General features: G+C 46.2%; 1 protein-coding gene across 1 annotated transcript in view; it reads right to left on the reverse strand.

Moving 5' to 3' along the window:
* The window catches only part of LOC140408573 (actin-binding LIM protein 2-like), a 512880-nt gene that overhangs the window by 295924 nt on the left and 190229 nt on the right, over positions 1 to 26727 (reverse strand). Inside the window, exons 7-11 of the mRNA XM_072495958.1 lie at positions 22301 to 22388; positions 14853 to 14911; positions 14125 to 14202; positions 11610 to 11756; positions 2 to 34 (exon numbers count right to left, since the gene is read on the reverse strand). Of these exons, the coding sequence (XP_072352059.1) occupies positions 2 to 34; positions 11610 to 11756; positions 14125 to 14202; positions 14853 to 14911; positions 22301 to 22388 (405 nt within the window). The remainder of the gene's footprint in view (position 1; positions 35 to 11609; positions 11757 to 14124; positions 14203 to 14852; positions 14912 to 22300; positions 22389 to 26727) is intronic.

Consider the following 26727-nt stretch of genomic DNA (forward strand, 5'->3'; position numbering starts at 1 on the left):
CCTCAGTTGATGTTGGGTACAGCAGTCGATGTGACTGGAAAGAGAAAAAATATACATTTTGTTAACTCTTATAAATATTGCTAGATCAAAGGTGAATGTGCATGATATGAGGAGGGATGCAATAATGTATCAGCAGTACATAGATGAACACAGCAGTTAAGTTTTGCCAAATAAAAATACAATTTTGCAGAATGGTTTGCATTGAAAGAAACAGGACACAGAATTTAGCTGGTATAAATTGCTCTGGGACCTAAAACAAGAGATACTCAAACAAACCCAGGAAATTAAAACAAAGATGGATGACTGAACCTCGTTCTGTAGAACTTGAAAGTAATACTCCAGGACAACCCTTGAGTATTCAAATCCTTTGGTATTTTCAAAACAAATATATTTATTTTCCAGGGAACAGTGTTCTTTTATTTACCATTGAGTAGGGTAAATTGAATTATCAGGCCATCATATTCCCAATGTTTTCAAGATAAATAAAATTTTCTCCCTCATCCATACATAACTGTGATCTTTTTAGACCGATGCACAGAAATATGGGTGTGAATTTTTCAGGTGGCGAGGTCTCCCTTCCTGTGCCATGATGTGGAGATGCCGGCGTTGGACTGTGGTGAGCACAGTGAGAAGTCTTACAACACCAGGTTCAAGTCCAACAGGTTTGTTTCGAGTCACTAGCTTTCGGAGTGCTGCTCCTTCCTCAGATGATTCACCTGAGGACTGTGATCCAAGGAGTCAGTTTGGAACACAACCCCGCTGACTCAGAGTTGCCCAATCACCAATTTCTGCCCGAATACGAGTCAGTGCTGCAGTGAACAGAAGAGGAAGTTCAGGAAGATGTCGGAGCCCAAGTCCAAGGAACGAACCCCATGGTAAGTTTCAAGGGTTCTTTGGATGAGGAGGGTAGGTAAGGCCTGGGGCCAGGAAAGAGTGTCGGGGAGAGGTCAGGGTGGGAAGGGAGGCCCAGAGCCTACCAGACCTCAACGGTGGAGGGGGTGGGGGGGGGGGAGAGAGAGAGAGAGGGAGAGAGAGAGAGGGAGAGAGAGAGAGAGAGAGAGAGAGAGAGAGAGAGGGAGGAGTTCCCCAAGTCAAAAGGGAGCTTTTAATGGAGGTGCCACATTTCCTCCCTGCCCTAAATCTAGGCCCAATTTCCATGCTTCCCCTGAAAGGTCAATCTTCTCGCCAGCCTAAAAACTGATGCTGGGTGAGAAATGGCCCATAAGTGCCAATAATGTTTTTGACTTAAGGACCTCAATTAGGGCAAAGGCAGGCTTCCCATCCGACGCCTTGCTTGCCTCAGTATAAAATCGCTGCACTGTTGGGCCAGGTGGGAACCGGGAGAATTTCACCCCCCTCTCCTCCCCAAGCCCTGCACCTAAAACCCTCTGGTAGGGGAGCATAAAATGCTGGCTATTGTGCTCCATCACCTAGCTTTCAGTAGGCATGACCACTCTATTGCTTGAATTAATGACATAGGATGGAAGGAGTTATAATGCCAGTAAATGAATATTATTGCTCTGATATTAACGACCTTTGCGACCCACGCCGGCCGACCTGCGCGACCCACCATTTTCTCTTACCTTGTTTGCTGCTGACAAAAATGGAGGAAATGGTTTTGGGTCCCTTGGTCCCAGTGGTCCCTTTGTCCCCTCGAACTTGAAAAAAAAAAGGCTGCGACCATATAAAAACAAATGCGGCCGCACTACGCATGCGCACCGATGATCGGGCACGCATGCGCAGTGCAGCCGAATTTTGTTTTTATCTGTTCCTGGCTATTTTGAAGGCCGCTCGCAGCCGGCATTATTAAAAGCCGGCTGCTGCAGCTGTTGCGTGCAGATTTGCACGATCGGAAGCGCCGCGACGGACGGCTCCACGACCCTCCCGCGACGCACCCGCGGGTCGCGCCCCTAAGTTTGACAATGCCTGCTATAAAAAGCACTTAACGGCTTGACTTGGCTGCTCCCATATTCATTTAGCTGCTGGGTTTTCCAACCAGCATTAAATTTAAATCAGATTCCCAACTACACTGTGGGAGCCTGATTTAAATATTATTCAGCACCCTGCTGTGTGAGAGTGGGGCATAGGCACATCACCCAGCTTGCCACCATAAAAATGTCACAGGGTGTATACAATGGGATTGGGGTCAAATTACCTTGGGGGCAATTCTCCGGACTCATTGTGCCCGGTGTAAATCCCGCTATCTCACGAGAATTGTGGGAAAGCCCCGAAATAGGCTTTGTGAAAACAGGCGCAAATCAGTTTCCTATTCTCCTGGCACGCTTCAACTGTCGTGATCAGGTTCTCATCCAGAAAGGAAGAGAAACTGATTATAGCTAATTTGTATTCATTTTAATCTCGAGGTGAGTACCCCTCGCCACTTCCCTCCTGGGAACACAAGGATACAGCAGCCACTGGCCAGATGTTTGGGGGGATTGAAGATTGGTGTGCTCGGGCTGGCTGGGGGAGTCCATGTCGGGGTTCTTCCCCAGGATGGGGGTCTCTTTTTGGGTCTGTGAAGTCTTGACCTGCTTTCTTTCATGTTCATGGAATCATAGAATTTACAGTACAGGAGGCCATTCGGCCCATCGAGTCTGCACCGGCTCTTGGAAAGAACACCCCACTTAAGCCCATACCTCCACCCTATCCCCATAAACCAGCAACCCCACCTAACCTAAGGGCAATTTAACATGGCCAATCCACCTAACCTGCACATCTTTGGACTGTGGGAGGAAGCACCCGGAACAAACCCACACAGACATGGGGAAAAGGTGCAGACTCCGAACTGACAGTGACCCAAGCCGGGAATCGAACCTGGAACCCAGAAGGTTTGAAGCATCTGTGCTAACCACTGTGCTACCGTGCTGCCCATACACCATAACAGGGCAAAGCACAGTTACAGCCTGCCTGTCCTAAAATCCTCTCTCAGAACAGAGTCATTCTGCAGCTTGTTTCTTGGAGAAACATTTCACCCCCCATGAAGTTTCAATAGGCTCTGCGGTTTCAATGTTGCAGTGTGGCTCCTTTTGTCCCTTTGTACTTGCTTGTTTACATTCCATTTCATACACCATTGACTTCTACGCGGGGTTGCCTGAGGAGAGAGGGCAATGACTGACAACGAGACTGTCCTGCGCCAGAGAAGTGAGGAGCCACTGCCCCTTCATCCAGATGACCTGTCTTAAGTGAGGTGTTGATGTCCCAGACAATTATCCTTCCCTTTCACTAAACCCATGTCCATTGTTTTGCAGGATCGCCATCTGATGAGGTCAGGCCATCCGGAGTCACTGCCTCCCCTCCACCCGAGGAGAACATCCGCAATGCATCATCGTTTTCAACTGCACCCACCACCAGCGCAGAGACACACACCTCGGTGGACATGAACAGACAGCTTCGGGGACACAATATGGTGAGCACCACACAGCTGCTAATGCAGATCAGGTGGAGGCTGGAACATCCAAGGGTGACAGCAGTCAGAGGTCTGCTGGATCCCAAGACTCAGCTGGGTCCCAGCCAGCATTCAAGCCTACGGACAAGGTTCTCCTGGAGCTGATACAGATGATAGGACACAGACGTGAAATTCAGGAGGGGGTGTCAGCGACATTTCAGTGAGTGCAAGGCCGATTGGAGGAGTCCCATAGCCTTCAGGTGCAGGGATGGTGCCGGCATTGCGTGACACCGAGGCAATACTGAGTGGCGACCGTACTGGAAAACCTGGAGCACGGTGTCTGAGCCATGAGTGGTGGTGCCCAATGCGTTGCTTAGTCTGTGATGATCAAGGCCGAGGACCTCAAATTCATGTCCCAGTTGCTGAGGGACTGTCTTCCATCCTCCAGCTTCACATTGGGTTCTTCCTCCAGTCTCTCGTGGTGGCCGTCCTCCTCAGACGTGTGTCAAATTGTGGAAGGCACAGCAGACCACCATAAACTGGGAGGCTCTCTGGGGGCTATGTTGTAGAGCCTTGCCAGAACGGTGCAGGCAGCGAAACTGCATTTTGAGCAGCCTGATGCACCGCTCAATGACAGAACAGGTGGCAGCACGGGACTCAATGTAATGCATCTCTGCCTTGGTCTCTGGCCTTCGCCCTGGCGTCATCAGCCACGTTCTCAGCAGGTACCCCTTGTTCCCCACGAGCCTACCAGTCATCCTGGGTGGTCGTGGAAGACAACGGGGATCTCCCAATTGCTCCAGGATATAGCTGTCATGCATGCTCCCAAGACAGTGTGCACACACGTGCATGCTCCTGAGGTGGTGGTTGCACAGGATCTGAACATTCAGGGTGAGGACCCCCTTCCTGTTAATACAGGGCACTCCTTGCTGCCCCAGTGCTTGTATGGCAACATGCGTGCCATCATTGGCTCCCTAGATGTGTGGCACCCCAGTAACCATGGGAAATATTGCAGCCCGGACATTTTGGTGGGCTTGGTCCAGGTCAAAGGTGATATAGTCAGATGCCTGGGTATACAGAGCATCCAAAACCTCTCGGACGCATCTGTGGGCTGATTGCGAAATGTCACATAGATCCCCGCTCGAGCCCCGGAATGCCTCAGTGACCTAAAAATTGAGGGCTGCAGTGACCTTCATGGCAACCGGAGTGCCATGTTCATGAGGGTGTGGCACAGGGGACGCACCGTCTCCCTGTTGAGATGCAGTCTTCTGTGGCATGTGCTGTCCGCTCGCAAATTCACTGATCATTGATCCCTTCTCATGAGATGAGGCTGTGTGGCCATCAGCTTTACCCATGGCAGGTCTTTGGCCTGCCCTTCTGGCCCTCTCCTCAGCCTGATGTGCGGTTGGGTCTTTTTTTAAAAATAGGTTTATCAATACATTTTTCATAATAATCAGAACAACGCAAATCAATCAAACAGAGAAATACAATAGAAGATAAAGGAAAAAAAAAGACACACACCTGATTAACTTAGATACAAACACTAACCGAGCCCCACCCCCCCAAAAAAATTGACCTAAACCCCCTAACAGCTGACAGTGACTAACTCCTTAAAAAAATAATTAAATGGTTGCCATCTGAGGTAGAACCTCTCCATCGACTCCCTAATGGTGAACTTGACCTTCTCCAAATGCAGAAATGACATTAGGTCACCCAGCCAAGCAGAGGCACTAGGTGGAGTGGGAGACCTTCACCCAAGCAAAATTCGCCTCTGGACTAACAATGAGGTAAAGGTAAACGACATCCACCTTCACCCCAGACTGTGTCACCGGCGGATCCAACACCCGGAATATGGCCTCCAACAGACACAGATCCAAAACTACACAGAATATCTCCGACATGGTATTAAAGAAAGAAGTCCAGAAGCCAATCAGCTTGGGACAGGACCAGATCATATGCATATGGTTAGCCACCCCACGAGAACAGCTCTCACAGTTATCCTCAACCCCAGGGAAGAATCCGCTCATCCTAGCTCTGGTCAAGTGCGTCCTATGCAAAACCTTGAACTGAATCAGACGCAGCCGAGCATATGAAGACTTGGAGTTAACCTTCTGAAGGGCCTCACTCCACACCTCACCACTACGAATGGGATCCAATTCACCCTCCATTTCACCCTCCCACCACTCAATGGAGCAGAATCTGTTGAAAGGATGTGATCATATATGTCCGAGATAGACCTCCTGTCAGGCCGAGCCAGAGACAGAATCTTTCTCATCAGAGAAGAAGGTGGTGCCAAAGGAAAGGAGGGAAAAGCTTTTAATGAAAAATCGGGAATTTGGAAATACCTAAAAAGACTGGAACTGGAATTTCTCAGCTAACTCCTTAAAACTCGCAAGCCTCTCCTCCACAAACAGGTCCTCAAACCTCTCGAGGCCCTTCCCTTCCTAAGATTTAAATGTCGAGTCCAAATCAGCTGGGAGGAAAAGATGATTATTCCATATGGGGGCTAGCAATGACAGGGAATGGAGCTTGGAATTCTGCCTAAACTGCTTCCAAATTCTCAGGGAAGAGACCAGAGACCACCACTGCATTTGAGGAAAAAGGTTAAGGTGCAGTTACTATTGCACAAAGACGAGAGGTAGTGCAGAAGCACGGTTCCATTTTTCCTCATATGGATTCGGGATCGCTAAATCATAACAATCTATTCTGAATATTCGCTGCCCAATAATAAAACAAAAAATTGGGAAGGGCCAAGCCCCCTGATTGTCTGTCCCTTCTGGGAGTCTTATCCGTCCAAATAAAATAAAATATCAATTTGTTGGCCTCAATAAAAAAGGATTTGGGGAAAAAAATGGAGAGACACTGAAAGACAAATAAAAATCTCAGGAACATATTCATTTTAATAGTCTGAACCCTCCTTGCCAAGGAATGAAATGAAAATGAAAATCGCTTATTGTCACAAGTAGGCTTCAATGAAGTTACTGTGAAAAGCCCCTAGTCGCCACATTCCGCGCCTGTTCGGGGAGGCTGTTACGGGAATTGAACCGTGCTGCTGGCCTGCCTTGGTCTGCTTTCAAAGCCAGCAATTTAGCCCTGTGCTAAACAGCCCCATTAGGGGGAGGTTGTTCCACCTCCACAAGTCTGCCTTAATACGACTAACCAGACTGGTGTAATTTAATTGATGAAGTGAGGCCCAGTTGTGGGCCACCCGAGTTCCAGATAACAAACGCTAGTCTTGGCAAGGCAAAATGGTAATATCCCTAGTTGAGCTCACCTCGCGGGGGGTTGACCAGGAAACATTCACTCTTGCCTAAGTTCGACTTGTATCCAGAGAAGGAGCCAAAAGTGCTATGCAACTTCATTATGTCGTCCATGGAGGATACAGGGTACGAAATATAGGTTGTCCGCGTAAAGGGACGCCCGATGCTCCACTCCTCCCCCTCAATACCCCTACACTTAACAGAAGACCTCAGCACTATAGCAAGCGGCTCTACTGCCAGCGCAAACAGGAGTAGGGACAGTGCCTCGTGGCCCTACTCAAAGGAAAATAATCAGAGTTCAGGGCATTTGTACAAACACTGGCAGCGGGGGCCTCATACAACAGATGAATCCAAGAAATAAACTTTTGCCCAGAACCAAATCTCCCAAGAATCTTTAATGACAATCGACAATGGCTTAATTGTCATCGTTAGACTGTTCATTATTTCCAGATTTTTATTGAATTCAAATTTCATCATCTGCAGGGGCGGGATTTGATCCTCGGTCCCGAGAGCATTACTCTGGGCCTCGGGTTTCATAGTCCAGTGACAATGCCACTACGCCACCACCTTCCCGTAACTGCCAGGAACTCCGGCGTTGGATCAAGCGAGTACTGGTGGAGTCCACCAACCTCTGCTGCTCCACCCTTGCTGACCTCACCAAATGCGCTCTATAGGAGAGAATTTCCCCCCTAATGACCACCTGAGGCCTTCTCACAGAATGGAAGGTGAAACTGACTCGGTTGTGTTAAATTTTATATAGTCCTCTCTGGCAGTGGATAAATGTTTCAATTCGCAAATAGTGTTGTGTAAAATCTCCCTGGTGGATGTTGGGTGGGGCCAGACTCTCACGACAAATCAAGAAGGCATGGTCAGAAATAACAATTGCTGAGTACTCAGCCGCCACCACTGAAGGGAGGAGAGATCTATCTGGAACAAAAAATATCAATCCGCAAACATACTTGATGGGACATGTGAAAAAAAACGAAAATTCTTTAGCACTTGGGTGCAAGAAATGCCAAGGATCTACCCCCATCTGTGTCATGAAAGACGACAAAGCCCTGGCCACCCCCAATGGGGCAAAAGGTTTAGGCTTGGAAAGATCCAAGCCAAGGTCCATTCAGGTCCCCATCTAAAATGAACTGATGCGAGTCTAAATTGGGGATGAGGGCAGCAGTGAATTAATTACATTTGTAGCGCCCCAATTGGGGACGTAAATGTTAACCATGCCAACCGGGTGCTCACCAAGGAGCCATAGACAATAACATATAGATTGTTATTGTCAGCTACAATCTTAAGAGGCCGAAAATTGAACCATTTTATTAATTAGAGTTGCCGCAGCTCTCGCCCCACCCATCCCTTGTGCAGCCTATGGGTCCCTTGCAAAACACCACATCGGAGTTCAAACTTAAGGTGAGCAAATGCCCTCTATCTTTTCACTGGGCCATTCAAACTCCTAACATTCCAGGTGACCGAACAAATTGGAGGCCTCCCCCACCTCAAACTATCAAACTCTACTAACTATTATATTACAATTCTAAGTTATTTAAGAGATACTACAAATATGACTATCCACTACAACAACTATCTCCAGACTCACTGAGGTAACAGTGTCACGTGATGGTTCTCTACTGCCACCTGCTAGTTGGAGGTCATACATATTACTATTTAATGATTGCTTATGCACATCACCACACCCTAGACCCGAAACCTCTGCTAACAACATTAGGGAGTGTGTGCTCAGCTGTCCTCTGCTCATCCAGATGATTACCCTTTGGCCACGAGAGGGTCTTCAGTGGTGAAGCCCTGTTCTTTACTGTTTGATTATTGGCAGCTGCCACTGTGGTGCCGACGTACCTCAATTACAGTACGCTGTTCAGGCATCAAAGGTTGAAGGCCATCTAATCATTCTCTCAGACAGGGCACCTGTCCCTTCAAGGAGGCAATTGAGAGTTCAGGAGCATGAAGTGTTATCACAACTAGGTCGAAGAGCTATCACATCAAGGCTAATCCTCCAACTGTGAAGCTGGAGGCTGCTCACAGTCGAAGGGAGTGAAATTGACTTTCATGAAAGAAGCTGCAGCAGGGCTCTCCTGGGAGAGTTTGGTAGGACAGACAGACTGTAACTGTGGTAGCCCTGTTTTGGGACCTTACAATATTTAAAGATGGCTTGAATGCTTCACAGATGCAAACCACCCCACCACGGCTCAGGGACAACACCCGACCTGGCCCTCCTGAACAACCCCAGCCACTCTGAAGTGTATGCAGGTAAATAGGAAGGCTACTCACCTCCTTACTTCCCTACAGAAGCTATTGCGCCAGCTTTTTGTTTTTGTAGAGGAATACTAAACAACGCCCACATGACTTCTCACTGGGAGGATTGGGTGACTCCCGGCAGGCTGCTGCATTTGACTTCTATCTCGCTAATCAGATTGAAATTGCATGCAAATTAGCCTTAATGAGCTTCTCGCCAGAATGGGCTGGGTGAATGGCAAAACGGATCGCGCCTGGCGTGAAATGGTTTTTGGCCATTCCCGCTATTCACCCGCTGCAATGGGATTGGCACCAGGCACTCCAGGATCGGTGCCAGGCGCAACAGGGTGGGAAAAACGTGCTCCTGCTGGGACTGAATAGCATGTGATCCACACTTCCTTTGGGGGTGCTATTCGGTAACTGAGTCAGGACATGCAAATGGACCAGCACTCTGCCGGTATGAATTGTGAGAATTTCCCAGCTCAGCGGGCGGTGTAACCGCCGGGGCCGGAATTAGCACCAAAGAGTCTGACAGCTGCAGCTGTTACTAATCACTCCACTTACCACACACGCACTGCAGCTACGAAAAAGGTTCATACAAGACCTGCCCCGGGTTCCGGACTCCGAGCTGAACCCACAGCCCCATGCCAGTGAGGAGAGGAGGGACACCCTCCTCCCCAGGATGAGCCGCAAACTCAAGCCTACCCTCCTGAACAGTGCCTGGGAGTTGGTGGCAGAGACAGTTAACATTGCCAGTCTCATCAGGAGGAGCCAACTGGTGAGCTTGAGGGGTGGGGGTCACTGATGAGGCCTCTGTCCTGAGAGGCCAGAGAACCAGGGAAGGCCACGGTGCAGATGTTCTCTGGTTGGGGTGAGCTCTGCTGATCCCCTGCTTCCTCTCCAGTGAGGCATCGCTTCTGAGGAGTGGCAACACTTGGTGGGCCCCTGATTGAGCTTGGCCACATCCACCCCCTTGATGATGCAGCTGGTATATGAGGGTGTCCAGAGGGGCAGCTTGGGTGGCCTCCCAGATGCTCTCTGAGCATTCAAAGGACACATGTAGCACTCAGCAGTGTGAGCAGCCAGGAGCCTGTACGGAGCACCAAAGTGGCGCACTTAAAACACATACTGCAGCAATGGCGGTCTGACCAGGCCACCCTTATCCAGAGGGGAACACCCTGAGTGCACTTGGCACAAAGTTATTCTCTGCTACTGCCCCCGACCTAGGCAGCCACCCCCACAGCAAGGCTGACATTATTTTAGGCTTTTTCAAAGTTTTATTAGCCTCCCGCTCCACTGCCATAGTGCCTAGACTCCGCTTGTAAATACTTGCACTAATCCGCGACTGCAGGACTTACACCAAGAGGAGAGGAGCATCGTGGAGGGGTGGAGCTTGAAGTGTCCAAGCTATGAACAATTTTAAATCCATACAAATGATGGTTTTGCATTGATCCGCTAGCACAGGGCGCAAACCTCATTATTGCCGCCAGCGAGGGACCGGATGGCGTCAAACTGGATTATTTTCCTTTTCGCGCAATTCTCCACCCGATTGCAATTCTCGTTTCTGGCGTCACAAGGCAGAGAATCCAGCCCGTCATGTTCAAACATTGTTTGCCATGGTTCTCACATACAAAATGTAAATTTCTCTACACCGTATTAAATTTTATAATTTTTGTATGCAAATTAAATATTATATATCCATGAACTGACCAAATATCTTTGCATAATTCTGCATTCATTTATTAAAAACACCTTTGGTTATTCCTTATTTAGAATAGAAAAGTTTCTTATTTTTGAAATATTCAGGTTTTGACAAATATCTATTTTTTAAAGTTGGTTTATTGATGGAGAAAAATAATCGCCCACTGTGAACAGAGAACATTTACAACAAATGAACTTTATCACACAACTTTGAAGCCACAGTGAAAGCAGGTACGCGAGTAGATACTGAACTCTTGCCCTGATTTCAGCTGATATGCCATTGCAGTTAGTCAACTTGCAACCACAATGGAAAAGTGCGAAAACAGCTTCAAATCTAAGTGCTTGCTTATGCAATATTTATACAAATACCGCACAGCACCTGGTGCAATACACAAGGACAATCTGTACCTGACGGTGTTACATAATAATTCAAAATGTCTGTAATACAGAATTCATTTTACGCAATTAGCACCAATTTTGGCCTGGATTTTTCTCTGGACAAGTAATGAAAAGGAATAGCACAGTAAGTTTAGCTACCTAACATTACACTATTGCTGGTTAACTCTCAGTGCAAAATGTTCGATTAATCACTGGTCAGACTTTGGTCAGATATATAACCAACATACAAAGTGGAGGCGAATTGCAAAACATGGTGGTTGAACATGTCAATCCCCACAAACGTCCATTTTGACATGGTGTTTATATTCCTTTGAAGAAGAGAGTAGCTGGTCCTTTGAGGAAAGACAGCAGATTAGAGGTGAATTTGTCCTTCCCTACTTTGATATATTAATATAAAACTTATGAGACAAACAGTTATCTCTGTTGTCCCCGATTATTTAATTTTGCTCATTCCATGATAAATCATTACTGGCACTTTAACTACCGGTGAGCATTATCATGAATTATTCTGCAAAATAAGTGGTGCAAGAATGTCCAGTATAAAAATCCATACCACATCTTTTAAATAATATTCAGATTCAAGGACTCTTGAGGACTGCTGAATTTTTCAGTACCTCCCCAAGGCTATGCCTATTGATAGTGGAGTAATTGATATACGGCGTATAGGAGATCATGTCAGGACGATCAATATTGTAAATGGCCTTAACTTTGGGAAGAGCGGCCAAATCCTTGTAGTCAAGAATCTCATCATCTAGCTTGGCCTAAGAGAGGAAGAACAAAAGAAGGATGCAAGAGATAATGAGCAGGGAACGAAGAAAACAGAGAAACAAAAGAAGACAACTATTTCAAATATTGGAGCACTGATTGATGTCTCAAAGGAAAACTAGTGTAAAAGAAAACTTGATTGAAATAAATAGCCAAGAGTCATTTGGGTATATATCACACAAATAACTATATATTTGACCATATAAATCATGGCCATGAATTTCCTAGGAGCTGCCCCTGCTCCATTGTTGTAACCTTGCTGAAAATCTTGTGGGAGCTTTTTTTATGCATGTAAACAGGATTTTTGAAGCACTTTTGGTTAGAGCAGCAGAAAGGGAAATCCAAGAAAAATCATGGCTCATGCATGAATATAAATATTGCAACACAGCTACGCCTTTCCATTTATTATAAAGGAGCAGCACATCCAGTTTAGGCAAGGCAAGAATTTCAACTCCTTTTGAAGACTATGCTTCTACCATCTAAAATGGTGCCAGAAGTTGTAGGTGTCACTTAAATTATAATATCAGTGTTAATTATTTTAATGGTCAATTTCTTCCATTAGTTATCAATATATCAGGGAAATTTGAATTATTTAATGCAATTTGTATTTAATTACAGATGGACACAAGAAAGCATACTGGGTTAAAACTTCTGCAGGGACTCCTTGATCTCCCACTAGAACTTAACTTTTTTGTGGACAATCAGAAGAACTCTGATGGAAATGAACATCAACTATGCATTACATACAATTTTAAACAAACCCTGTGACCTAAAATTACAGGAAAGCTAATGTATGGTTAATGAATTCATCTGAATGGATTTATCCTTTACTTCAGCAAAGGCATTGAAATAAGTGGGTTAGCATCACTGCCAAAATACATGGTATGTGGATTTAAGATAAATATATTAAGCTTTGCATATTAGTACCACATAGTGTAATTTCAGGGTTTATACATTTTCAAGTCAAAATGCGAGACCATTGAGTGCAACTAAACTTTAAAAAAATAATTAGGCTTCTACATTAGGGAAGAGATTTGTTCACGTAGCAATACGTTTAGGTTCTAACAGTGCAAAGCAACCTATGTTGCTTCACGGAGGAGGCAGCACCACAGAATGCTAGCTCCAAGGCCAAGGTGAGGCTTGTCCAGCCTACAGCACAGGGGCTGGACTATGCCTCCCAAAACCACTCAATGTGGCCCCAGCACCTCTGTTGATAATGCCAGTAAGACAGGCAAATGAAGTTGAAGATGCAACAAGGGACTTCTCTCCCAATCACAAATTGTTTCTCTCCCATGCTTGCTACTGATGGGCTCATTAGGGAGCCTATCAGAAGCAAATTGGAAGGAGAGGAAGAATCTCTGATTGGAGGAGCAGCCTCTTCGGGTACACAGAGGGAGAATTCAGTATGTCCCATTCACCTAACAGCACGTCTTTCGGGACTTGTGGGAGGAAACCGCAGCACCCGGTGGAAACCCACGCAGACACAGTGAGAACATGCAGACTCCGCACAGACAGTGACCCAAGCCAGGAATTGAACCTGGGACCCTGGTGCTGTGAAGCAACAGTGTTATCCACTGTGCGAATACTGGTCAAATTAGAATATTGCTTCTGGATGGTGACTTAGATTTCTGATAAGAGTCAAGAAATTCTGACTTGAAAACATTTCCGCCCTGAAGTTACGTTATTGATATAGATATACAAAGCACAATACATTTATCAGAAATCCACTTTCCATTAATAATGTTGATAGTAATCATTAAATAAACAAATTGAGCTCCATATTAGCATAATATTACGTGCTTAAGAAATTAAGCTCTTCGAAAAGTAGCATTTGTTGTTTCACTTTCTTCATACTTCTTTGCCCACCCCTTTGCACAGTATCGTGTCCTCCCCCCACCTCGTTCCCCCAACCCAAACTCACCCAGTCCAGGTTAGGTAGTCAGGTAGAGAATATTTGAGCTTAGAAACATCCCCAACGGATCATCTATTGTTACTTTTTGGATTGGCTCAATAGGAAATGTATTTGATTCTTACATATGGGGCTGTATATCGCTCATTTTCAAACCTCTGGCAACAACCCAAGCTAAGACTGTTGGGGATCTCCATGTAACAAACCATAGTGTTAACTATAAAAAAACACTTTGATTTGATCTCAAATCTTTTTATTGGGAGATAAACATTCCTGGCCTCTATGTACTTGGCTTATTTACCTTCCCATTTCTTATGCATTTAAACTTTCAAAATATTAATTTGTGTTAATTTAATAAGAATTTTGTAGCAGGGATATTTGAAAGTATTTAAGTAGGTTATGGCATTACTGGAGATGAGTATCGATTGTCTAAATGTACTGCTGAATAAACTTACATAGATAATACGGCTTGGGGACCCTGAAGTACTTGAGGCTGGAGCAGATGTGATGCTCTCAGAAGAAGTATGGGTGATCTAGAGGCAAAACAACAATATGTTACATAATTTCAACATTAAAATTATAAGCTATGCTCAATTCTCTAAATATCTGGAAAATATACACCCAAACATTTTTCATTTCAAGTTGTAGTTTCTTGACTTCCCACCGTATACATGTTAACATTCTGACTCCAATAATTCCTGAAGGTCTCAGGCTCCATGTAAATCTCAAGCCTTGATCTATTATTCTTTTATTCCAGAAGTCACACTGAATGGACAGAATTTTACCATATTTTGTCAGTGTCGGGTTGTGGTAGTACCAGGTATTGTGGTACCTGAGAGGCTGAAGCCCATTGGTTAGACCCATGAGTTGACCATTGGCTGTATTACATAGCTCCGCCCTGAAGGCGGGGTATAAGAGATCCTGCCCTAGAGTGTGTATTGGAAATGGTCACATATTACTTTAAAGGCATTATAGAAATATAAGTTGCTGAAATTTCATTTTAGGAACTATCAAATCAAACCTGCAATGTGGCAAAGCATAAATTCAGCAATAAAATAGTTCTACGAGAACCACCAAAGAGTAATGAATTATTAGAATTTGAACAATAATGGTTCCGTATGGCAAGTAGGTTGTTAACTCACATCATTTAGTTACAAATGGACTAATGCTTCTTTCTTCTTACCTTATGTTTTTCTTCAGCCCTGGCAGCCTGTTTACAGACTGGGTGCCAGATTAAAATGCCTGCAGCAAATTAAAAACAAATAATAAAAAGTAACGGTAAACATCAGAAAACTATTAGTAATTCTCCACTTAATTTAAATAAAGTAGATATTTTTGTTATTTATATCCAAATTCAATTCTCATTAACTTTTGTACAGTTTCCTTCACTCTGTACACCAACAGCATAAAAATATAATAGGGGAATTGAGGTATGAGAGAAAAGTATCAATAGTGCTATTACAACAAATTAAAATTAAGCATGAGGACTAGGACGAGTGCGTAATCAGGAATTTTGCCTGCTGTATAGATAGATTCAAGACAGTACAAAAGAAGGTGGTCTATTCAAAATGAGAGGATTACTGTGTATGAGCCAAAGTATGTGGTTAATTTTTTGGAATCTTGACCATTTGACATTTAGTGAGAAGTAGAAATAAATAAAATAATTTCTGATATAACAGAACTTAAATATTACTTTTACATATAATACCATGGGTATGGTGTTCTTTTTACCCAGAGTAAGGATTGTCACGCCCTCCCGACTGATTTGTCTTGGCCTTGCTGCTGCCTAAGATGTCAAATCGACAGGTCTCACAGCACCTGGGACAGTGGAGGAATGTTCGGATGATCCCACTGTTGATTCTGACGATGGTTTTGGCTTTGACGATTGGGTTGTCAAGGATCAGGCTTCCTTCCCGTTTTCATCCAGTCCCATCATACATGCATCCTCCATTCTGATCTCCTTTCTTTGCCAGTATGGCTATTTTCTGCTGTTTCTCTACCAATGATGGGTTTTTACAGGCTGAGGGTGCCAGCCCCATATCCAACCCTCTTCATTTTTCAACCAGGCTTGCGATTGGCTTTGGCAGAGACAGACATAGAGGAGGAGAAAGATGAATTTTATCACCAATTGCAGGATACGCTGGACGAGGTACCCGGCCACTGATTGGTGACCTAAACGCTAAGCTTGATGACAACCAATGAAGACTGAACAGTGTAATTGGCCTCAAGGATCAGAAAGTATGCTCAGCAGAAATACTGAGGGCTGGATTCTCTGATCGCCGACGCCAAAATCGCTTTTGGCGATCGGCCGGAGAATCCCCGTTTACGCCGGAATCGGGGGCGGCACCATTTCTGCAATGCTCCACACCCTCAAAAACGGTGTACTGGCATATGGACAGCCTCAGAACGTCACCAGAGGGCCTCTCCCGATGCTCCGTCCCCGATGGGCCGAGTCCCCGATGGCATGAGACAAGTGTGCTCACACCGTTCAGGGACCTCGCGTGGCGGCTGCGGACTGAGTCCAGCGCCTCCACAGTCAGGGGGGGGGGGGGGCATTCTGCTGTCGGGGGGGCTTCAGCGGGGGGTGGGGGGACTGGTATGAGGTGGTGCGGGGGTGGAGAGGCTGGTTACAGTGGGGAAGTTTTTGGCAGGCTGGGTCCGTGCGCGGCCGGCACCATGTTGCATGGCGCAGCCACCGCAGGCCACCGCCATGCGCATGAGCGGCCATGGACCGGGTCATTCTCCAGCCGTATCCGCAGGAAAAGCGCTGCACAGCTGCTAGCCCCCCACAGACAGAGGATCGGTGCGGGGCCAGCGCCGACTTTCTGGTCGTAAGACCAGACGGACCCGGCGGACATAGCCGCAGGATCGGGGAATCTAGCCCCAAGTGTCTGTTGCTGTTCTGCAATAGCAATGGGCTCAGCATTGCGAATACCTTCTTCAAACATAGGACATCCGTAAAACATATGGAGGTCTCCAGATGATAGCATCTTGAACAAAATTTATTATGTATGCATCAGCAGCAGGTGGGGGACATCCCGACAAGGTGACTAGGCTCTGTGAGGTGCTGATGTAGAATCTGATCATCACCCAGTGTTAGGCAAGATCCACCTGAAGGCAACAACTAGAGAATCTCAAAGGCCATTTGCTAAGGAGAAACTGAAGAAAAAGGACATCTCATGCAATTTCGAACTGTCCTCCCCAACAAATTCGAAGTACTACTGACATCGGCAATAGCGAGAAATAGTAGGAAATCTTTCAAAGTGGGACTAAGGAGAGTTCAAAAATCACCACTGAATTAAAGAGAGGAACCAACAAAGAATGATGGATCACTGACCCAACGTGGAAGATTTCTGGGGTAGAGGATCAGGTTGTGAGATGATCTTCATGCTCAGGAACATTGTAGAGCAGAGCAGGACCTAGAATATCAGATTTTGCTTGTTATCAACATCCTTGATTTTGAGAAAGCTTTCGATAGCAACGATCAGTAGTCACTTTGGTACATCACAAGACATTCAGGAACAGTATATTAACATTTTCAAAGCATTATACTGCTGCTGTATCCAGATCTGCATGGGCACCAAGGACTCCTTCATTGCATCTCCCCATTCCTTTTCCTCTTGGTTATCAATTTCATTGAAGAAGCCGATGGTGGGTGCAGACTTTAGCATCCCATGGCAACACTACTGGTTGATGGACCTGGATTTTATGTACAACATCAACTTGCTGGCTGAAGAATCACGTGTGGTCCAAGGCATGACAATGGATATTGATGGTAGCAGCACCAAGGTTGGCCTATGCATCAGCTGTAAGAAGACCAAGTGAATGATGACTGGGTGCAGTGAGGTCCTCCATCACCAATGAGCAACAGGACATTGAGGACGTAAACCACTTCATCTACCTAGGAAGCAAGGGAGCGTGAGGGAAGGATCGGTGTCCACACAAGTATCAGCAAAGCAGTATCAATCATCCAGTGGTTCTGCATGGTCTGGGAAATCAACACCATCAACATGGCCACGAAGCTCCGTCTTTACAGGTCCACAGTAGTACCAACCACAGTCTATGCAAGTGAGACATGGAAGAAAACAGCAAAGGCAACACCTGAGTTGAACATCTTTCACCAGCTCTGCCTATGTAAGATCCTGTACATCACATGAAAAGACAGCATCACCAACGAGGAAGTGCTATGGAGGATTGATCAGAGAGACCTTCAGGACATTGTGACAGAGAGATGACCGAAGCTGACAGGACATGTATTTCAGCCCCAGACGTATGCCACGCCAGAGTGCTAGTAGAATGGACACCATTATATAAAAGAAGAAGTTGGGCTGGCCGAAGACGACCTGGTGAAGTACATTTAAGGAGGACCTTCAAGAGCGGGACATTATTGTTCCCCAGGGGAATGTGTTAGGCCTATCCATCTTCAGTTGCTTCATCAATGACCTTCCTTCCATCAGAAGGTCAGAAGTGGGGACATTCGCTGCTGATTGCACAATGTTCAGCACCAATCACGACTCCTCAGATACTGAAGCACTCCATGTTAAAATGCAACAAAATCTGGACAATGTACAGGCTGAGAGTGACAAATGGAAAGTAACATTTGTGCCACAAAAATGTTAAGCAACGACCATCTCCTACAATAGCGAATCTAACCATCACCCCTTGACATTCTTTTTTTTTAGAAAATATTTTATTGAAGCATTTGTCATTTTCACAGTTTAACACATTAACATTTCTTAAACAACCGCGTGAGCCGACACACGCAAAAAAACTAAAAAAACAATGTCCCCTACTACCTCCGCCCTATTCCCTAATTACCCGTATAGTGAGTTCCCTGACCTTATCTAACACTGCCATGGCTGCTGTTTTCTTCCCCCCCTCCCCTTTCCCCCCCCCCTTTACTGCTGACGTTCAATTTTCTTTGAAGAAGTCGATGAACGGTTGCCATCTCTGGGCGAACCCTTGAATTGATCCTCTCAAGGCGAACTTTATTTTCTTCCAGGCTGAGAAACCCTGCCGTATCGCTGACCCACACACCTGACTTCGGGGGCTCCAAGTCCCTCCATCCCAGCAAAATTTGTGTCCAGGCCACCAGGGAGAAGAAGGCCAGGACATCGGCCTCCCTCCCCCACTAGGCCCCCGGATAATCCGATACCCCAAATATTGCCAGTTCTGGACTTGCAGGACCTCCCTTCCAGGACCTCTTACATTACATCCGCAAATCCCTGCCAGAATCCCCTCAACTTCGGACATGCCCAGAACATATGTACATGGTTAACCGGGTTACCCCCACACCGCCCACATCTGTCCTCTTCCTCGTCAAAGAACTTGCTCATCCAGGCTACCGTCATGTGAGCCTTCTGGACCACTTTGAACTGGATCAGGCTAAGTCTGGCACAGGACGAGGATGAATTGATTCTCTTCAAGGCTTTTTCCCACTTATCCATTTCCAGCTCTCTCCCCAGCTCCTCTTCCCACTTCCGCTTCACCTCCCTGATCATAGCCCCGTCCCACTCCATCAACTCTTTGCATATCTCCAAAATCCACCCCTCTCCAACCCCAGTTTTTGATATCACCTTATCCTGTAGTCCTCAGGGGGAGGCGAGGAAAGCTTGGAACCTGCCTTCATACAAAGTCTCGGACCTGAAGGTATCGAAACCCTTTCCCGCCCAGTAGCTCAAACTCCTCCTCTAGTGCCTTCAAGGTCGGAAAGCCCTCCTGGATAAATAAATCCCCAAATCTCTCGATCCCTGCCTGCTGCCACCTCCTGAAGCCCCCATCCAGCCTCCCCGGGACAAACCGGTGATTGTTACAAATCGGAGACCACACTGACTCCAATCCCATGTGCTGCCTCCATTGCCCCCACACCCTGAGGGCTGCCACCACCAAAGGGCTTGTAGAGTGCCAAGCCAGCAAGAAAGGCAGGGGCGTGGTTAGTAAAGCCTCCAAACTCGTACCCTTGCCGGATGTCGCTTCCACTCGCTCACCCCTTGACATTCAATGGCATTACCATCACTGAAACCCCACGATCAAAATCCTGGGGGTTACCATTGACCAGAAACTAAACTGGACTAGCCACATAAATACTGTGGCTACACGAGCAGGTCAGAGACTAAGAATCCTGCAACAAATAACTCACCTCCTGACTCCCCAAAGCCTGTCCACAATCTACAAGGCACAAGTGAGGAATATGATTGAAGACTCTCTGTTTGCCTAGATGAATGCAGCTCCAACAACACTAAGAAGTTTGAAACCATCCAGAACAGAGCAGCCCACTTGACTAGCATCTCTTCCACAAACAATCAATCCGTCCACCACTGATGCACAGTAGCAGCTGTCTGTAGCATCTACAAGATGTACTGCAGGAACTTACCAAGGCTCCTTATGCAGCACCTTCCAACCCCACTGCCAGCTGGAAGGACATAGGTAGCAGACACCTGGGAACATCACTACCTGCAAGTTCCCCTCCAAGCCACTCGTCATCCTGACTTGGAAACATATTGCCATTCCTTCACTGTCGCTGGGTCGAAATCCTGGAACTCCTTGTCTAACAGCACTGTGGGTGTACTTACACCACATGGACTGCAGCGGTTCAAGAAGGTAGCTTACCCCCGCATTCTCAAGGACAATTAGAAATGGGCAATGAGTGCTGGCTTAGCCAGCGAAGCCCACACGCTGTGAACAAATCTTTTAAAAACCCACTAGGCTGGAATGAAGCAGATTGCGATGGACCGAGGCCTGTGATGAAGTCTTGCTGCCCGTTGTCCTGCATCGGATCCAAGTAACTAGGTCTTAAGTTTAAGTATATCAGAAATATCATGACATGAGGGCCACAAAATTTGGATTTTTAACTCCTGTTTTTGCAGTGTTACAAGTGCCATTTGCCTCCGATGCTATTTTGGTGAGGATAAGACGAGCACAGCTCTGCAGAAGAGTTAGCGGATTTGAAACGTGAACTCTGTTTCTCTCTCCACTGATGCTTTCAGACTTGGGGTTTTCCAGCATTTTCTGTATTTATTATATCGAACACAGGCTCAGCATCAGGAAGGACCCTCCCAAAATCCATCATTGCTTCCACGATGCTTACTCAGCCTTCAGCCAACTGAAGATATTAATATTTGAGGACCAGGCTCTAAACTTTGCAGCAGTGATCCCTGCATTCCTGTATGCTTCGGAGACTTGGACAACCTACAGTAGGAACCTCAAAACACTGGAGAAGAACCATCAGTGGTGCCTCCTGAAGACCCTCCAAATTACAAGCAAGAAAGGTGGTTCCGCAGCAGAGTCCTCTCCCAAACCAACTTACCCAACACTGAGGCAATAATCACTCAAAACCAGTTCCACTGGACAGGACAGGTCAGTCAAAAGCTTGGCACCTGAAGACCGAAGCAACTTCTCAGTTCAGAACTCAATTATGCAGAAGACTTAGAGGTGGACTGCAGAAAGGGATATCCACAAAGCATCCCGGAAAAGGTCAAACAGGCGCACTGCATTATGGGTAACCTACCAAAATGGAGAAGGCGCATTTGGAAAGGCACCAAACATACTTGCCCATAACGTCCTGGTTCCTCAACGTCGCATTTTGGGGAAGTTCCCCAATGATGTGTTGGGGAATCCCTCTAGGGAGTTCTCACGTAAGGGTTGACCTGGCACTTGCCCAGAAGTGCTAACTTCCCCTGGACAATTGTGTGGGCTGGGATCCATCCCACAGAAGCAATTTAAATTGTTAATTTCGGATGTTTCTGCCAGTTTTACCCTGATACTTACTCTGAAAGTTACTCTGGAAGAGTTAGAAGGGTGAAAAATCACTTCTAACTCCAAACTATTTAAACACCCAGACTCAGCCATGCAAGGACACTCTGCGCACAAGCACACACACACATGACCTTCCAGGGGAACTATCATCACCACCACCCCCAGCTCATCCTCTTGTCCGACGTCAGCCTAAACGGGATAAAAAGCTATATGGGGTATAACTGGACTTCAGTGCCCTGGTTTTCCAAGTGCAAAATAGGTACAAAGAGATCAAATTTTGGGGGTTAACCTCCCAGTCAGAACAGATCCAAACCATATTAATTTGGGGATTACAGCAGCATATCTCATTGCTCTGCGAATTTGCTAATAAGGGGTTTAGTGTCTCTTTTAATTGGTTTACCCTGAATATGCAGGCCTACTGTGGTCTAACCAATGGTTCTTACAACACAAAAAGGTAAGAGCTTCTCACATTCCCACAATAAAATGCCTTCAATTTCCCAGACCTACCTGTCCAATTACACAGCAATGTTGCACACAAATTTGGAGTCCTTATTAAACCTAATATTTCAAAACTGCACTTTTCATTTGCAATGCTTTGAACAATATCTGTCTGTGCATTTCTTTCACTGAATAGTTTTAAATCGGGTTTGTTCAGTTACTCATCTGGCTATTTGCAATCAGCACTCCGACCACAATTTAGAGTGTATCCCGTTAATCTGGAGCTCTGCATGATCTCACAGCTCTATTATTGGACACGATATTTCTCATTATGGCAGGGGGCTAAAGTTTGAAGTTGCCCTGGGCAGTCTAGTTCCAACCTAAGTACAGTAAATAGCAGGCTGTGATGAGCTCTCAAATATCGGTTAGGTATGGTACCTTGCAGATACATTTCCTCCCCTTCTGCAAACATCTCTTCGCACCTGACGCATCGTGCACAATCCGGATGATAATGTTTTTCTCCTGCCTGAGAAACGGAAATACGGTAGAACAGCATCAATTCACACTATTGAAGTAATTGAGACTGGTCAAATTGTCAAACACTAATGTTCAGAACTACAATCAGCAGGAATTTTCTCAGGAGTTCTCGGATGTAAACGTGGTAAACAGTTTTTGTTGGCTTTCTGATCAGTCACCAGAACATGAGGAGGAGAATTCCACCATGACATCCCGGGATGGATTCTGCTCCAGAGAAGTGTGCCACCAGAGAAGAATCACTCCTGGTCTCCACTGGAGATAGGAACGGCATGCGGAGCGACTTCCTTTCTTTTCCATGCAGATTTATGCATGAAGGAGAGCTCATGGGACGCTGTTGGAATCCTAGTATCAGGCTGCCAGTTCTAGAGGTTCACAGGATTGGGGTTCACAGGATTAGTGTTGAGAATATGGGATTCACAGGATTGATGCTGGGAAAATGGGGTTCACAGGGTTAATATTGGGAGTATGGGGTTCACAGGATTGATGTTGGGAGTATGAGTTCACAGGATTGATGTTGGGAGTATGAGTTCACAGGATTGATGTTGGGAGTATGAGTTCACAGGATTGATGTTGGGAGTATGGGGTTCACAGGATTGATGTTGAGAGTATGAGTTCACAAGATTGATGTTGGGAGTATGGGGTTCACAGGATTGATGTTGAGAGTATGAGTTCACAGTATTGATGTTGGGAGTATGGGGCTCACAGGATTGATGTTGGGAGTATGAGTTCACAGGATTGATGTTGGGAGTATGGGGTTCACAGGATTGATGTTGGGAGTATGGGGTTCACAGGATTGATGTTGAGAGTATGAGTTCACAAGATTGATGTTGGGAGTAAGAGTTCACAAGATTGATGTTGGGAGTATGAGTTCACAGGATTGATGTTGGGAGAATGGGGCTCACAGGATTGATGTTGGGAGTATGGGGCTCACAGGATTGATGTTGGGAGTATGGGGTTCACAGGATTGATGTTGGGAGTATGGGGTTCACTGGATTGATGTTGGGAGTATGAGTTCACAGGATTGATGTTGGGAGTATGAGTTCACAGGATTGATGTTGGGAGTATGGGGCTCACAGGATTGAAGTTGGGAGTATGGGGCTCACAGGATTGATGTTGGGAGTATGGGGTTCACAGGATTGATGTTGGGAATAGGAGTTCACAGTATTGATGTTGGGAGTATGGGGTTCACAGGATTGACGTTGGGAATATGAGTTCACAGGATTGATGTTGGGAATATGAGTTCACAGGATTGATGTTGGGAGAATGGGGCTCACAGGTTTGATGTTGGGAATAGGAGTTCACAGGATTGATGTTAGGAGTATGGGGTTCACTGGATTGATGTTGGGAGTATGAGTTCACAGGATTGATGTTGGGAGAATGGGGCTCACAGGATTGATGTTGGGAGAATGGGGCTCACAGGATTGATGTTGGGAGTATGGGGTTCACAGGATTGATGTTGGGAGTATGGGGTTCACAGGATTGATGTTGGGAGTATGGGGTTCACAGGATTGATGTTGGGAGTATGGGGTTCACAGGATTGATGTTGGGAGTATGAGTTCACAGGATTGATGTTGGGAGAATGGTGTTCACAGGATTGGTGTTGGGAGTATGGGGTTCACAGGATTGATGTTGGGAGTATGGGGTTCACAGGATTGATGTTGAGAGTATGAGTTCACAGGATTGATGTTGGGAGAATGGGGCTCACAGGATTGATGTTGGGAGTATGGGGTTCACAGGATTGATGTTGGGAGTATGGGGTTCACAGGATTGATGTTGGGAGTATGGGGTTCACAGGATTGATGTTGGGAGTATGGGGTTCACAGGATTGATGTTGGGAGTATGAGTTCACAGGATTGATGTTGGGAGAATGGTGTTCACAGGATTGGTGTTGGGAGTATGGGGTTCACAGGATTGATGTTGGGAGTATGGGGTTCACAGGATTGATGTTGAGAGTATGAGTTCACAGGATTGATGTTGGGAGAATGGGGTTCACAGGATTGATGTTGGGAGTATGGGGTTCACAGGATTGATGTTGGGAGTATGGGGTTCACAGGATTGATGTTGGGAGTATGGGGTTCACAGGATTGATGTTGGGAGTATGGGGTTCACAGGATTGATGTTGGGAGTATGAGTTCACAGGATTGATGTTGGGAGAATGGTGTTCACAGGATTGGTGTTGGGAGTATGGGGTTCACAGGATTGATGTTGGGAGTATGGGGTTCACAGGATTGATGTTGGGAGTATGGGGCTCACAGGATTGATGTTGGAAATATGGGGTTCACAGGATTGATGTTGGGAGTATGAGTTCACAAGATTGATGTTGGGAGAATGGGGCTCACGGGATTGATGTTGGGAGTATGAGTTCACAGGATTGATGTTGGGAGAATGGGGCTCACAGGATTGATGTTGGGAGTATGGGGTTCACAGGATTGATGTTGGGAGAATGGGGCTCACAGGATTGATGTTGGGAGAATGGTGTTCACAGGATTGGTGTTGGGAGTATGGGGTTCACAGGATTGATGTTGGGAGTATGGGGTTCACAGGATTGATGTTGAGAGTATGAGTTCACAGGATTGATGTTGGGAGAATGGGGCTCACAGGATTGATGTTGGGAGTATGGGGTTCACAGGATTGATGTTGGGAGTATGGGGTTCACAGGATTGATGTTGGGAGTATGGGGTTCACAGGATTGATGTTGGGAGTATGGGGTTCACAGGATTGATGTTGGGAGTATGAGTTCACAGGATTGATGTTGGGAGAATGGTGTTCACAGGATTGGTGTTGGGAGTATGGGGTTCACAGGATTGATGTTGGGAGTATGGGGTTCACAGGATTGATGTTGAGAGTATGAGTTCACAGGATTGATGTTGGGAGAATGGGGTTCACAGGATTGATGTTGGGAGTATGGGGTTCACAGGATTGATGTTGGGAGTATGGGGTTCACAGGATTGATGTTGGGAGTATGGGGTTCACAGGATTGATGTTGGGAGTATGGGGTTCACAGGATTGATGTTGGGAGTATGAGTTCACAGGATTGATGTTGGGAGAATGGTGTTCACAGGATTGGTGTTGGGAGTATGGGGTTCACAGGATTGATGTTGGGAGTATGGGGTTCACAGGATTGATGTTGGGAGTATGGGGCTCACAGGATTGATGTTGGAAATATGGGGTTCACAGGATTGATGTTGGGAGTATGAGTTCACAAGATTGATGTTGGGAGAATGGGGCTCACGGGATTGATGTTGGGAGTATGAGTTCACAGGATTGATGTTGGGAGAATGGGGCTCACAGGATTGATGTTGGGAGTATGGGGTTCACAGGATTGATGTTGGGAGAATGGGGCTCACAGGATTGATGTTGGGAGAATGGGGCTCACAGGATTGATGTTGGGAGTATGGGGTTCACTGGATTGATGTTGGGAGTATGAGTTCACAGGATTGATGTTGGGAGTATGAGTTCACAGGATTGATGTTGGGAGAATGGGGCTCACAGGATTGATGTTGGGAGTATGAGTTCACAGGATTGATGTTGGGAGAATGGGGCTCACAGGATTGATGTTGGGAGTATGAGTTCACAGGATTGATGTTGGGAGAATGGGGCTCACAGGATTGATGTTGGGAGTATGAGTTCACAGGATTGATGTTGGGAGTATGGGGTTCACAGGATTGATGTTGGGAGAATGGGGCTCACAGGATTGATGTTGGGAGTATGGGGCTCACAGGATTGATGTTGGGAGTATGGGGTTCACAGGATTGATGTTGGGAGTATGGGGTTCACAGGATTGATGTTGGGAGAATGGGGTTCACAGGATTGATGTTGAGAGTATGAGTTCACAAGATTGATGTTGGGAGTATGAGTTCACAAGATTGATGTTGGGAGTATGGGGTTCACAGGATTGATGTTGGGAGAATGGGGCTCACAGGATTGATGTTGGGAGTATGGGGCTCACAGGATTGATGTTGGGAGTATGGGGTTCACAGGATTGATGTTGGGAGTATGGGGTTCACAGGATTGATGTTGGGAGAATGGTGTTCACAGGATTGATGTTGAGAGTATGAGTTCACAAGATTGATGTTGGGAGTATGGGTTCACAAGATTGATGTTGGGAGTATGAGTTCACAGGATTGATGTTGGGAGAATGGGGCTCACAGGATTGATGTTGGGAGTACGGGGCTCACAGGATTGATGTTGGGAGTATGGGGTTCACAGGATTGATGTTGGGAGTATGGGGTTCACAGGATTGATGTTGGGAGTATGAGTTCACAGGATTGATGTTGGGAGTATGGGGCTCACAGGATTGATGTTGGGAGTATGGGGCTCACAGGATT

This window comes from Scyliorhinus torazame, chromosome 3 (assembly GCF_047496885.1).
Source record: "Scyliorhinus torazame isolate Kashiwa2021f chromosome 3, sScyTor2.1, whole genome shotgun sequence".
In the NCBI taxonomy this organism is placed as follows: domain Eukaryota; kingdom Metazoa; phylum Chordata; class Chondrichthyes; order Carcharhiniformes; family Scyliorhinidae; genus Scyliorhinus; species Scyliorhinus torazame.